Source organism: Danio rerio, chromosome 1 (genome assembly GCF_052040795.2).
Source record: "Danio rerio strain M-AB ecotype USA chromosome 1, GRCz13ab, whole genome shotgun sequence".
Taxonomy (NCBI): Eukaryota; Metazoa; Chordata; class Actinopteri; order Cypriniformes; family Danionidae; genus Danio; species Danio rerio.
The window spans coordinates 49,908,786-49,924,712 of NC_141021.1; the positions used below are offsets into that span (position 1 = coordinate 49,908,786).

The window sequence follows — 15,927 nt, forward strand, 5'->3', positions numbered from 1 at the left end:
GCTACTAAAAAAATCTGATATTGCGATAATCTTTTTTCTGCTTTATATAGTGATATGAATATAATGTTACGCCCCGTGTCGCCCTGCCAAGGAAGGATCCCGGACGAGCCCCCAAATTATGTTATGCCCTGTGTGGCTCAGAGGATGAAAAGGGCTAAACATAATTATAACAACCCAATATTTTTAAAATTCCAGAGATGTTAGCTGCTGTGTATCGACACAGACAACGGACGTGGCAAAAAGTGATTCGCTATTTTTTTTTACAACAAAAAGATTAAAACAAGAATATTTAATCACCAAAAGCATAGTTACGAATGTGCACAATAAATGCAAAAAGCAAACAAATCAATTGAAGCAAACCTGATAGAGGGAAGGAAAAAAAAGCGATGCCAAATCAAAGTAAAAACCAAATTAAACACCGCTAACTAATCCCACCCTCCTAAATAAAGAGAATCTTAAAATAAAATGAAAACATCTTTGGCGTCACACGCTCCTCACTAAACTGCATTTACTGGAAAAAACATACAAAGGATAGCACCGGCTTCTGACCTAATAAAGTAAGAGAGAATCAACTACAGTACGTGTGATAAAAATCAAAACGTGACATATATCATTTTCACTTCCCTTTTAGTAGATTTAAGGAGATTTAGCTTGGACGTTCTGAATAGATGTAAAGCTCAAACTAAAGCAAACTAACAGGACAGGTACACACACGTCACACAGAAAGACAGAGCAGTGACAAAAGACAAGGATCCACCCCAGTCTCGACCGAGTCATCTCTGGACCGCTTAAATTATTAAACTCTGCGAGCCATTCAGAACACCTAGATTTTAGAAGAACCTCAGACAGCAAATAAAAATGGCAAGAGGAGGAGGGAACAATTGAACAACACCCCTAGCAATTGGGAAAGGTTTCATTCATTTAGATAGATTGGGATGATCAAATCTTTTCTATGCAGTTTGCTTAAATTATAATAAATTACTAGCGTGTGTAAATACAAAAGAGCATTTAGAGCGCTTTATGGTTTCTAATGGAAGTCTAACAGTATTCATGTACAGAAATTAAACAGTCAAATGTAAAATAACATGGTCATCAGTGAAAAATAATAATATTTCATGATGTTTTTATTTTTTTGATCTTTATAAAATAATCTGATCCTCTGACTATTGCGGATACACACATTGCAATATTAGTGCTCAAATGACATATTGTGCAGCCCTATGTTATGATTAATCTGTAGTTTGTAAAAATAAGTTCTATTACCATAAAAAGATGGACTTGGCAACCCTGTTTCCACAGTGATGGTAATTACCCGCATTCACCCTTCTGTTCTCTGAAATGCTTTAATAAGACTGGGTGTTTTACATAACTAAACTATGCCTTACATTTAACCATGGTGGTATAAAAACTATATTATTAGTCTCAGTTCCTTTCACACCAACAACATATAGCATATTAAAAAGTATCTAAACATTTTAATTCCTATTTCTTTCATTACATACCAGTTATTAATGTTATTATGTGCTTTTTAGCATTATTTTGTTCTTTACTTGCTACCATAACAGACAAATGACCCATTTGAGTCATGATGACCACTGATATAAATTCCATAGTCACATTGTAGCAGCTCTATATAAATAAAAATGAATTGAAATGAGTTGAATTGAGTATCATGCACACTCACGCTTCTATTAATGTGCATGTATTTGTATGTTTTAATCAGCAATGTAAACCCCATAATCGTCCAGTCTGTGGCAGTAATGGGAAAATGTACCAAAATCACTGTGAGCTGCATCGTGATGCTTGTCTGACAGGAGTCAAAATACAAATCTCCCATGACGGACAATGTGAAGGTAAGTCTGTGTGTGTTTGTGTGTATACTATACTTTATGTGTGTGTTCTTATGGTTTATTAGATGCCTATAATGGCTAATATAAATAGTATTACACAGTAATATTGATGGAATGCTAAAATAAAAATTAGCAATTTGTATGACTAGTATAGATCATAGATGTTACAATTTTAAGTTGTTGAAATGAAATCCCATCTGAAAATGGAAAAAAATACAACCATTTTTCTTTAGAAACAGATTTGATCGCATAATTATGCAATTAATTTCAAGAAAAAACCCACTGACCTGGTTTTGTCTCCTCATTTAGAGAAAAAAATGGAAAAGATCATCAACAGCCCAAGTGAGTATAAATGCATCTGTTCGATTAGGAACTAAATAACATTAAAGTTGGCATAAATCAAAATTTATGATGTTTATTATTTAATTCACATTGATATTCTTAAGGTGAATAAATAATCAGGGCATAATAATCCACTGAAAAAAGTTTGTTTAGGTAATCTTCAATCAAAAACTCACCATTTGCTTCCGCATTTATAGAGGCGATTCTTCTGTTGACGTCAACTTGAGTGCTTCAGTTGCAGCTGCATGTCAATATTCTTAACCACGCCCCTCGTACAATTAGTTTGCTATGAGGGAATTATGCACAAAAGAAAGTCCCGCCCCCTACTCAATATTCCATTTCAGTTAAGGACTTCAACATACTAAAAAAATAAAAGTCTCAGCAACTTCCGGTTCATGCAGTTCTTAAACATTTTATTGAAAATGTGAAATTATGTTTTTCTATGGCCAATATTAAATTTTTTTTTAACTTTTTGCTGTCTTGATTGGACAGAATTAAATGTATTAAATAAGACCTTATATAGATGGTGATTAAAGATAGAAAAATCTCATGAGTATTCCTGCTGAAACCCAGCACTGGGAAACATCCATACACACTGGCATTCACACACTCATACACTACGGCCAATTTAGCTTATTCAATTCATGTATATTGCATGTCTTGTGGGGGACACCGGAGCACCCAGATGGGACCCACATGAACATGAGAAGAACATGCAAATTCCACACATTTATGCCAACTGGCCCAGCCAGGGCTCGAACCAGTGATTTTTTTACTGCGAGGTGACAGTGTTAACCACTGAACCATTGTACCACCCTTATTATTATTATTATTATTATTATTATAGAAATAAACTATAAAGCCCCTTCCCAAATGACTGATGTGCTCCAATTAGACAGTCATGTTGTGATTAGCCAAACCCCTCAAAAATGTATTAAAATGTAATGTCCCTCAAAATAATGACCATTTTCAGCATCTGATGCAATTGTAAACACAAATAGTCTATAATAATAAAGCTACTCATTAAATTTGGAACATTTAAAACTACTACAGTAGCATTTATGGCACCGTAAATGCTGGAATAAATGCTGCAAAACAGGACATTTGTTTTTTGTTAGTTTCCAGTTTGTAAGATGTGCTTATTTGATTGATTATTTAGTTGTTTGCTATCTCGCTGACCGTAACGAGTTGAGGAGTCGTGTGATTGAATGGTTACAGTCGGAAGTAGAGCCTGATGGATGGTTTTCTAAAGGATCCAACTTCTCAGATGTCCTGCTGAAATACTTCCAGGTTTCTGAATTTATTTTTTTTTGTTTCAACATATTAATCCTCTGAACACAACGCGTGTTTGTTTATCACTATTCGGTATTCTGTTAATTCTTTCAACAGAGCTATGATAACGGAGACGCTCAGCTGGACTCAGCAGAATTATTGAAGTTCATTCAGCATAATGAGACCGCAGTAAATATCACCTCTCCTTATGCCGAGGACGAGAACAACCGCTTGCTCAGGTAAAACATATATCCATATTCATAACAAAGGCTAGGTTCATACTGCAATGCTAAGTGCTCGAAGAGTTTTTCTCATTTTTGCATAGCTGTTCTCACAGTTGCATGAACTCCTGCATTACCATTCAAGGGCCACAAAACCCCCCTGTTTCAGTAGGGTGTTTTCACACCTCTAGTTTGGAAAAAGCCAGGAAAGTGGGTGTGTCTAGCTCTGTTTAGGTGGGAGTGTTGGGGGAGGGAAAAGGGGAAGGATTTGAATAAAAATGTGAGTTTCCATTTGGGCACGCTCTGATTTTCCCAGAGACAAAACAAACACACAAGCAGGGGAGAAAGACAGTGATTGTGTTTAATGACAGAATGTTTGACACTGCACGTCGTATAAGAGAAAGAAACTCTATCTAGTCACAAAATGCAGCGAAAATTCAACTCGACGGTGGGTAATAGTTTAATTGCAGTGTTCACATGTTTACACTCGGAGAGCAGCATTTACAGCAGATCTTTCAGCCCATAACATTGTAGTGACATTAACGTAAACTAAGTAACTTAGAAATCATTTTGACTAAGGTATGTCTTTAAACACTGAAAGAGTACTGCTGACATAACGAACTTTAACTTTGCCATCTGAATGAACAAAGAAAGGGCACTTATCGCACACACTTACCAAATCTGTAGAGACAAGACAATCAACACCAACTGGAGCTGCGTCTTTTTTAAAAGGAGACGAGCAGCAAATCCGGATTTCACCATTTCCAGATGTGAAAAGCTCTCGAGTAAAAATTGTTCTGTATAAACGTATTTCTGCCTTGTGTCGCGTGCACTGTAATACACACGTGAGTTCAGTTGCGCTCTTATAGCTGGAAAATGAAAACCTTCACTGCAGCAAATTATAAAAGCAACACTGACCACCCATATCTCCAAACAATTCTTCATCTTTTCCCACCTGTTTTGGCAACACAACTTGTCGTCTCGCTGCAGTCTGAACACTGTTTCAGGTACAAACAGTCTTTAAAGCTATTATGTATATTAATAAAGTTGCATCGCATACACAATAGAGCGTGCTGATTGGTTTAAACCAAGTCTTACTCATGAATGAATGCAGCACACTCTAAGATGTCACGATGCACTCGCAGGTACAGACATCCAGTCTACACGCTCAAATACACGCAAGTATCAACGTGACACAGCTTTAAAAAATTGTTTCAAATCGTAAGAACGGATTTGCTCGAAAGAACGCAAAAACAATAAATTTTCACTTTTTTTGTAAAATATATGTGTCCTAATAGTGTTTATAGCAGCGTGGGACACATATATGACTCTCAACAGCTCAAAAAATGTGTTTTGGTGTTTTGTAGAAACAGTTGTATATTTACCTGCAAAGTACAAGAATGCAAGCTCTACTAATAATTAAATATTATTATTCATTATAATATACGTTATAATAAATTCTAATATATATTATATAATATATTCAATATCTTGCTCATACAAGTTATTGTCATAGCTAATGACAATAGTTTACTTGTAATGTCACTGATTATTTTCTTTAAATAATGCACTAGGGAGGTAAAAAGACTATCTGTGTGTCACCTTTTATTTTCATTCATTTTTTAATGTAATAGTTGTAAAATGTTGGCTTAAACCCCCTTTTTGCACTTGATGCTGTGGTTCTCTGCAAAAGTAAATTTAACTGAAGGTGTTTGTTTATTTAATATGAATATTATTTATTTGCTTTTATGTGTTTTTTGGTATTTTGTATGGTATTTTTCTTTCTTTTTGTTGGTCTTTTCTTTTTCTTTTAATTTTTGCTACTAATCACTCATGTGATTGCATTCTCTGTGCATTAAAATGAAAAACTACAATAAATATAATGTTAACAACAACAATAATAAAGAAGAAACAGCATTCAAAGTATTCAAAGTAACCTTTTAAATATATGTATTCTTTTAATAATATTGATACATTTATTCCTGTAATGTAAAGATGAATTTTCAGCAAGTATTACTGTCATTAGGGTCACATGATCTTTTAGAAATCACATGACTGATGCACAAGAGTTATTTCTTATTATCAACGTTGAAATCTGTTGCATTTCAAAAACAACTGTTAAAACATTATTTATTTGAGTAGATGTATAAATACAACTACTTTATTTCACATTTCAGACCAAAGAATTTTAAACAGAAGTCTACAATACTATCATTCATGCCTCACTCTGCATTAATCTGATTAATCACATAAAACGATAATTAAGTGATAACCAAAATGAGTGAGTTGCATTTTGGTTTGTCATCAAGATGCACATCTATTTTATAAAAATAACAAATAATGTTAGCAATAAATGTCACATCGACATTGTCTTCATAATGTCCTCTTGCCCTCGCTGGTTCATCTCCATTTCAGCATGACACACAATCATTTTCTTTTATCATTTGACCTGCACAGATCAGATAGAGACAGTTTGAAGACAGTTTGCGGTTTGTGAGGTTTATTAACCTGATTGCTGTCTTTATCTTCATCTATCTGTGTCAATACTATTATCAGCACTTCTTTACAGCCGCTTCTGATAATCTTTCTTAAGATTTTGAAAACCTTCCAAAGTGGCATATATCTCCAGGCAAGAGTATAGTCTATAAATCATAATGATTATGACCTTGATGTCCTTTCAATATGCTTGCAGTTTACTCGGCACAAAGATTTTGGCGTCATATATAGCTAATTGTATAACTTTATGCATTCATCATGTATTTTTTAGCTAAAATGAACGTTCACAAAATCCATCATTAGGTAAATCTAAATCCAAAACATTGACTGCAGTGGGTGGTGGGGTAATATGGGTTCACAAAATCCTTTTTTAGGTAAATCTGAATCCAAAAGATTGACTGCTGTAATTATTCCAGTGGGCGATGGGGTGATATGGGTCCTCAGAAGGTCAATGCTGATACTGATATCTAGAAACAAAGCCAGCGGTGCACATACTGTATACTGCATGTTATACAATTTGCAGATTGCACTGTACAAATGTAGAAATGCTTTTGTATTTGACACACTATTACGCAGACCATTGGAATCCAATCACAAAAGAAGATATTGTGAAGAAGGCTGGAAACGGGTAACCATTGACTTTCATAGTACACCGTAAAAAGAGATTAACTGACTTAATTAAAAAAGAGAGGAAACTTGTTGCCTTATAATTATTAAGTAAACAAACTATGTGAATAATTATAAAAGGTCAATGGGTTTACTGACTTTCTTTTTTTAAAGTAAAATAACTAATCGATTATAACAGTGTATTCATTTTACAAACTATTTACAGTTGAAGTCAGAATTATTAGTCCCCCCAATTTCTGTTTAACGGAGAGAAGAGTTTTTTAACACATTCCTAGACATAATATTTTTAATAACTCATTTCTAATAACTGATTTATTTTTTATCTTTGCTATGATGACAGTACATAATATTTGACTAGATATTTTTCAAGAGACTTATATACAGCTTAAAGTGACATTTAAAGGCTTAACTAAGTTAATTAGGTTAAATAGGCAGGTTAGGTTAATTAGGCAAGTTATTGTATAACGATGGTTTGTTCTGTAGATTATTAAAAAAGATATAGCTTAAAGGCGCTAATAATTTTGTCCCTAAAATGGTGTTTAAAAAATTTAAATCTGCTTTCATTCTAGCCGAAATAAAACAAATAAGACTTTCTCCAGAAGAAAAAATACTATCAGACATACTGTGAAAATTTCCTTGCTCTTTTAAACACCATTTAGAAAATATTTAAAAGAGAAGAAAAGAATTCAAAGGGGCTAATAATTCTGACCTCAACTGTAAGTCAATGGTTACCAGATTCTAGCTTTCTTCAATATATCTTCTTTTAGGTTCAAGAGAAAAATAAACTGAAAAAGAAAATGTTTGGAACCAACTGGGATTATTTCATAGAAAATATAACGGTTTGGAATTGAAATTGAATTTGGATTTAATTGGCACAGAAAACAATTAATTGGTTTGTACAATTTGTAAATGTCTTTTTTTTTGTTTTTTTTGTAAATACTTTTAATAAAAACTTATTTTGAGGGCTACGTCACGAGCTTAGATTCGGTTGACCAATCAAAGGAATGTTGGCGTTCCAGCACTGCCTACATGTGTATAATGAATTTTGAAGTCGTTTATCCATTTTTTTCCCCTAAATTAAAAAAACGAAAATTAGGGCAAAATCTCGCTTTTTCGTTTCTTTTGAGCAAATGTAAAACAGACGTTTTCTTCATTTTCCTTTTTTTGTTTGAGAACAGATATGGATCGTACACTGATAGCCTGATTATTCACTGACCATTGACTTCCATAGTATTTTTTGTTTCTTTTATGGACGTCAATAGCTGCTTTTATCAAACATTATTGAGAAAAACTTGTTTTGCATTCAACAGAAGAACAACATTTGTAAAAGATTAGAACCACTTAAATGTGAGTAAATCGAAAAGTTCATTTTTCGTTCAACTGTTCCCGTAAAATATTTCAGAGCCCGTTTACACTTCTAATTAGTATAGTCTACTTTCTGTAATTAACCACAAGCCACATCTTACAGTTTGTGGATGTTCATGTGCGTGAAAATAATTGTAATGTGATTGTAGGGCTTTTATAAACAATAATGCTCCTTTGGATGTAACAGTACCCTATTAAAACAGTGGTGATCTTGTGTTCTGCAGGAGTCTGTGTGTGGATGCGCTCATTGAGCTCTCTGATGAAAACGCAGACTGGAAACTAAGCTTTGACGAGTTTCTCAACTGTCTCAGGCCTGGATTTAACCCTCCAGAGAGAAGTAAGATCTACAGTTCTTCACTTCACTTACACTGGGCACTATTTATTGGCAAGATATTATCTTAATTGCTATTTTAATGCAGGATAACGTTGAATAACACTCAATTTGATGGAAATAAACAAAAACACAATAAAGCATTGACTGTGCGATGAAGACTATTGGATTGCAGTTAGAAAATCACCCTGCAATTCAAGTTATAAAGGAAAAAAATTGTATAGTAAAGTAATTTCACACAATCAAGAGTGATTTTCCTGAAAATCAGTGTATTCAGCATGTAAACGCAATCCCTAAAGTGATATTGATTTTATACAACAGTATAAGCAGGTTCGTTTTGAGAGAGTTTTGTTTAGATGCGAAATTGTGTTTTTTATGTTTTGTCAGTGAAATTAATTCTAATCAAACCCACAGCAGAACATTTGTGGGTCTCGAAGCAACACTGCAGTGTTTTGTTCTTGAATAAATTAGTTTTTTAGCAAATAGCCACAGCCATGTCACCCTGCAGCCCAAGACCGGTTACTCACTGAAGCTAAGCAGGGCTGAGCCTGGTCAGTACCTGGATGGGAGACCACTAGGGAACACTAGGTTGCTGTTGGAAGTGGGGTTAGTGAGGCCAGCAAGGGGCGCTCAACCTGTGGTCTGTGTGAGTCCTAATGCCCCAGTAAAAGTGAAGGGGACACTACACTCTCAGTGGGCGCCATCTTTCGGATGAGACGTTAAACCGAGGTCCTGACTCTCTGTGGTCATTAAATATCCCAAGGCACTTCTCGTGAAAGAGTAGGGGTTTAACCCCGGTGTCCTGGCCAAAGTCCCTCTATTGGCCCTTACGATCATGGCCTCCCAATCACCCTTTCCACCGAATTGGCTCTATCACTGTCTCTCTTCTGCACCAATAGCTGGTGTGTGGTGAGCGCACTGGCGCCGTTGTCCTGTGGCTGCCGTCGCATCATCCAAGTGGATGCTGCACACTGGTGGTGGTGTGGAGAGACCCCCCCTCATGATTGTGAAGCGATTTGGGTGTATGGCCATACACAATAAATGGCTGTATAAAAACACACATTACATTACATTACAAATAATTTTGAGCCAATGAAAGTTCTGATTATCTGTATGGAGTTCTGATTTAAGGTTATGTGTTGGAGTAAAACATGTTGTTTTGTTTTATTCTGTAAACCACTGATGAGTTTTTCCTATTTTAAAATAACAAATGTTGTCATTTAGAGCACTTCTTTGCATAAAATCACAAAAAAGTGACATCTGAGATGTGACAGTATATTCATTTTCTGAGATGAGAAGATTTTGAGATTGAAGAGTTAAGAAATCAGTGTTTACAACAAGGGAAATATTTGTTATTCTGACCAGTTTTCATTCATTGATTTTATTTTCAGCTTAGTTCCTTTATTACAGTTTTTCTCCATTGGTGTGGCTCATTTCTTGAAACAGAAATTACATTCTCAAAACAACATGGACAAACCTGCAAACCACTTGGCAATTATTCACAACAGAATTGATATTTTCATTCATTTCACCAAATTGCAAATGTCCAAGTACATCTATGCAAGTGATTAAGTACAGAAAGTCTACATTTAGCACAATTTCCAAGTGAATAGATCTTGTTAATCTAAACGGATCTGTAATTCTCAGTCTAATGGTTGTTATCTCCAAAATGTGTCCGCGTCATTTCATTGTACAGTATATATCATTACATGCACAATAGTCTGATCAATTGTCAAAGTTAGTCGAGACCATAAATACCATACAGTACAATCCTTGGAACGTTTGATTGTAATTTATTAAAGCTATTTATTCTTTTTGCTCTGATATATGGAAATTACTTTGTGTGTGGTTGATCATTACAATAAAATGGAGTAACCATTTCCTTGGCAGATTGAGTGCAATGTGTGACGTCAAACCTTGGAGGCTACTCTTACTCTAAAATCGTATTTCTTTTTTTCAGTTTTATACACACTTGTATTCTTTTAGCTTGACAAAAAAGTACAGTAACCATTGTGAATGAAGGACTGGGCTAAGACTGCACACTGCAAAAAATGCTTTTCTTGCTTAGATTTTTTGTCTTGTTTCTAGTCTAAATATCTAAAGTTTCTTATATCAAGAAGCATTTTTTAGACAAGCAAAACATATTGCCTTGTTTTGAGAAATATTATGCCATTATTAAGTCAGTTTTTTCTTAAAACAAGCAAAATAATCTGCCAATGGGGTAAGCAAATTAATCTTGTTTTTTTCTTTTGACGTAAGATTATTTTGCTTACCCCATTGGCAGATTATTTTGCTTGTTTTAAGAAAAAACTGACTTAATATTGGCGTAATATTTCTCAAAACAAGGCAATATGTTTTGCTTGTTTAGAAAATTCTTCTTGATTTAGGAACTTTTAGATATTTGGACTAGAAACAAGACAAAAAATCTAAGTAAGAAAAGCATTTTTGCAGTGTAAGGTGGACATGAGGGATTTTTTAGTGGTCCTTTGCCATAGTGACAAAACATCTAAACATTTGGACTTGCAGTGCTTACACAATGCTAACGGGACAAAGCATTTTAGGGGCACTGACTGTTTAAATGAGAAGGAAATATAGTGTTGACACATAAGTGAACTGTTTTGGAGCTCTTGCAAGTGAGCTATAGTGTTGTGCTAAACTGTAACATTTTTTTGCCAAATGATCTTAGAATTTTGAGAACGTAATTTCTGTTTCAAGAAATGAGCCAAACCAATGGAGAAAAACTGTAATATGGGGTCGCCACAGCGGAATGAACCACCAACGTATCTTAGCATATCCCATAACCCATCACTGGTAAACACCCATACACACTCATTCACACACATACACTACAGACAATTTAGCTTGCCCAATTCAGCTATACCACATGTCTTTGGCCTTGGGGCGGAAACCAGAGTACCAGGAGGAAACCCATGCGAATCCGGGGAGATCTGACCAGTTATTATTTTCTGAAAAATATAAGTTTTATTGTATTTTCAAAAGGAAAATTTTTAAAGTCATCAGACTAAAAATGTAATTAAAACCAATATTACCATTTTACATCAAACCCATACCTAGATGGAAAGAAAGAAAGAAAGAAAGAAAGAAAGAGAGAAAGAAGGAAGGAAGGAAGGAAGGAAGGAAGGAAGGAAGGAAGGAAGGAAGGAAGGATGGATGGATGGATGGATGGATGGATGGATGGATGGATGGATGGATGGATGGATGGATGGATGGATGGATGAACATAAAGAGGATGGATGCATGGATAGAGGCATGGATGGATGGCTGGATGAAATGGCGGATAGATAGACTGATGAAAAGATGGACAGAAGGAAAGAAATAAAGAAAGATTGGTGGATGATTGATGGAAAGAAAGGATGGATGGATGGATGGATGGATTGATTGTTAAAATAATGGATGGATGGATGGATGGATGGATGGATGGATAGATAGATAGATAGATAGATAGATAGAGATAGATAGATAGATAGATAGATAGATAGATAGATAGATAGATAGATAGATAGATAGATAGATAGATAGATAGATAGATAGATAGATAGATAGATAGATAGATAGATAGATAGATAGATTTGTTTTTTTGTTGTTTTTTTAGCAAATAATTTTGACTCAGTTAAAGTTCTCTGCATGGAGTTATGATTTAAGGTGTTAGACTAAAACAAATTTGTTTTGTTTTAATCTGTAAACCGCTGATGACATTTCTTTCTATTTAAAAAAAAATCATTTAGAAGAGTTATGAAAAAAGGTATAATTACAATATTTTTATTTAAATTTGGAAAATGTAAACAGTCTAACAAGTCAATGCAAGTCTATTAAGTCTTTAGACTTGTATAAAGAAAAACCAAAAATAACATTTTACATCAAACCCATACCTACAGTAGGAAACATTTAAAGTGGATCATCACCTTTCATCAAAGTTGTCCTAAAACTATTGAACAACACCTGTTTTGTACTAGGAAAATTTGCATAAGTATTTTTGATTCACTTCAAATGTTGACTACTGTATATAAATCCAGAGATTTATCACAGGGTCTTTTCATATATTCTTTGTATATAATGAGAAACCTTTTCTGTCAATGTGGAGAATGAAGTCAAATGAATTGCTCTAGTGTGAGTTTTTCACAAACTTCAACAGAGTGTAAATTCTTGATGGTTCTGTGGATTTTGTCTATCAAATCTGATCTTTAATTTGTATTTTCAATTGGATTCAAGTCAGGTGATTGGCTGGGCCATTCCACAGCTTGATTTTCCTTTTCTGAAACCAGTTATGAGTTTCCTTGACTGTGTTTTCTTGAAATGTCCACCCTGGTTTCTTCTTTATCATACTGATAATGTAGATGTTGGACTAAAGCAGCCAATATTAATTCACAATGAAGAAGGGCAGAGGGTTGCTGAATAACTACCGAGAGATGTCAGCTACTGTCTGGGCTTTCACTGCCTTTCTACACCTCCCTTTGTTCAGGTTTTTAATACTTTTTGCCTGCGTCATTTTATTTTATTACACATAACTTTATTTGTAAACTAATTAGATTTGTTTTCTTTGCATATATTGTTTCGTTGGTTATTACCAACATCCGGGGAAATTTTCAAGACAATGGCAAAGAAATATGTTTTCTGAGACAATTGGTGACATGCTTAATACTTATTTTCCCTGCTGTATATCCTGTAAGATAAATGTGTATGTTTTTAGAGTGTGCCTTAGAAGATGAGACGTATGAGGATGGTGCTGAGACTCAGATGGAATGTAACCGCTGCATTTGTGCCTGCGGCAACTGGGTCTGCACTGCTGTGATTTGTGATGGTGAGCCCCAAATATTAAAGTTTTTTTTTTTCTGCAGATCAAGGCTAAAGCAGGGATTTGGACATAAAAGCTTTTTTTTTCTATGGAATGTGCTCTGAATAGCTGTGCTCTTCATCTCGACAGGTTCAAATAAGTTACAAGCTCTTGAGGAAATGGAGGGAAATAATCAAGAAATGACAGAAGAGGAGTGGGTTCAAAGAGTGGCTGAACTCAATAAGCATCAGGTTGGTATAAATTTTCATTGTAGATGTTATAATTAATATATAATTTACATTGTAAATGTTTTTTCTCATAGTGCTTGTAACAGTTCATTCGAATATTTGGGCTATCATTTATAAATGTGGTGTAGACAAAATGGCGGTAGAAATCTGCGTACACTAAAATCTATCGGTTAGTTAACAGTTTTTGTATTTTGTGATTCACAGGTGTTTTTCATTTATTTATGGTTGTGAATTGCAATATGTGATGTTGATCTCTGCACTGTCAACTTCTGCTATCAAAAATTCAACTCTACAGTTTAAATAAAGTGACTTTTACTAATATTTTAATAGTTTAAAATAATATAATGTATATAGAGAAATAAGTCTGTAAAATGTTCTGGCAGTTTATTACAAAGTTGTTATATCGTAACATACAACACCAGCCCGACATTATATCACTTCAAATTATTAAACTACTTAATAAAAGTCACTTTATCAAACTTTTTAAGGTCAAAGGTTGTTGGAAGATCAAGACCCCATAATGCATTTTAAAAGCATATATAAAGGGGGGGCACTAATAATACAGAAAAATTATAATTTACTGATACGTTTTTACAAAGTATGCCACTTCCCCATGCAAATCGCTATCCTAAATCATCATCAAAATTAGTTGTAATCTACAAAAAAAAAAATCAAGGATTTTAAAAAAAAATCAAGGATGCCGAGGATTGAACCAGCGACTTTCTTGCTGTTAGGCGACAGCACTACCTACTGTGCCACTGCATCGCCCACTAAGTTTACATATTTAACTTAAATATTGACTTAATTTAACTATTTTAAATCCTCAAATATGCCATAATCAAGGTTTTTACGCAACGTTTTATAAATGAAATGATTGATCGACCAATCGGAGCAGGTACAGTATGAGAAAACCAAGCGCATATTATTATATCTGAATTTGAGCTCTGCAGGTTTTCTAGTATGAGGTTTTACCCTTACTTTCCCCCAAAATAATAGAGGTAATTTTAAGAGCACTATTGAGAGATTAAGTGTGAGTGAATCTGCATTTTTCTTAACATATTGTGACAAACATTTCCTTCTTGATACCACTGTCTGTTTTGTTCTTCTGGGTCATCAAATGTATGACTTTTGAATTCTTTTTTGTCTCCTAAGGAAACTGTGGAGAAGATGAAAATGGGTGATAAAGAAGTCTGAAGAGAAATCAAGAGACGTCCGGTATCACTTTTACTTGGGCTGTGTTTGAATGGGAAAAGATAGGGATTTTCCTCAGAGTTTATTAAATTCATTACTGAGGTTTTCAAAAACGGGTTGTAATACAGTTTCATTTGTTCGGGGGTAATATAAGTCTGTATGAATTGCACAATTTGAAATACCCTATTTTTGTACATTCAGGGTAATTTGAATCTTTTCATTAAAAGCAATGGTGCTCATATTTCACTTTACAGTAAATAGAACATTTTAAATTATATTTGCATAAATAAAGGGTTTTTGTATAGTGAAATATTTATATTTTAAGCAAAACTAAGCCTTCTTTCCAAATAATTAATGTATTTTGGGTTTGGATTTTGGACAATTCAGCATAAATTCATCTTATCTGTGCTTAAGGCATTACTTTTTGTGCACCATTTTTTGGAAAACATTTTATAAAATAAAACAAACACCAAAAATAATCCTGTGTTGGTGTGTGTCTCTTTGCTCTATTTTACTGCTGGTCAGGCAGGGAGGCCAGTTGAAACTAGCTACTCAGGTTAGGGCCGGTTTAAGCAAGTTTTTTTTTTACTGTATTAAGCAAAGAAATACTAAAACTATTCATCAATCATCTCTAACCTGCCTTATAATTGCTTATGAATTTACTTAATTTGCAGGCAATCAATAAAACTATAAAGCAATAAAAAAGGTATATAGTCAAATGAACATGTCTGATGGCCTGTATATACTGTCATTATGTAATCAATGTCATTATTGCTTACTTTACATTATTGCATTTAAAATGACATCAGATTCTTTCCAAAAAAGAAAAGCCCATTTTAATATTTCTTTAGACTACAGTTTTTTGGGGTGCTGTTACATAAAATTACATTTTAGGCTTTATAATTGCATAAACTGTATTTATAAAAGAGCTTGATAAATGATCATGCCAATAAAAATACAACTGTACCATAAATGCATTACCATTCATAGTGGACACTACATTTATACTTTGTGCATTTAATACCATTAATCTTTCATAAAACAAGACCTGCTGAATATCAACAGCTTTTCTTTTTTTTTACTAAATGCGTACTGTTGCATAAGACAGTTACGAGACGAGGCAAAATTGCATCATGTTTGGCTCCTGGATGACCAACCATAGAGTGCAGGAGGCGTGACACACACATACACA

The 15,927-nt window shown here is 34.2% G+C and overlaps 1 protein-coding gene across 3 annotated transcripts in view; it reads left to right on the top strand.

The window, feature by feature from the left end:
• The window catches only part of fstl1a (follistatin-like 1a), a 33,030-nt gene extending 17,816 nt beyond the window's left edge, over positions 1 to 15,214 (top strand). For 2 of the 3 annotated variants that reach the window (XM_087235220.1, XM_087235221.1), the window contains 8 exons: positions 1,724 to 1,853; positions 2,160 to 2,192; positions 3,352 to 3,482; positions 3,582 to 3,703; positions 8,398 to 8,510; positions 13,213 to 13,323; positions 13,447 to 13,547; positions 14,697 to 15,214. In XM_087235220.1, the coding sequence (XP_087091346.1) occupies positions 1,724 to 1,853; positions 2,160 to 2,192; positions 3,352 to 3,482; positions 3,582 to 3,703; positions 8,398 to 8,510; positions 13,213 to 13,323; positions 13,447 to 13,547; positions 14,697 to 14,738 (783 nt within the window). In that variant the 3' untranslated portion in view covers positions 14,739 to 15,214. 3 annotated transcript variants of the gene reach the window in all.
• The last annotated feature ends 713 nt before the right edge of the window (positions 15,215 to 15,927 follow it).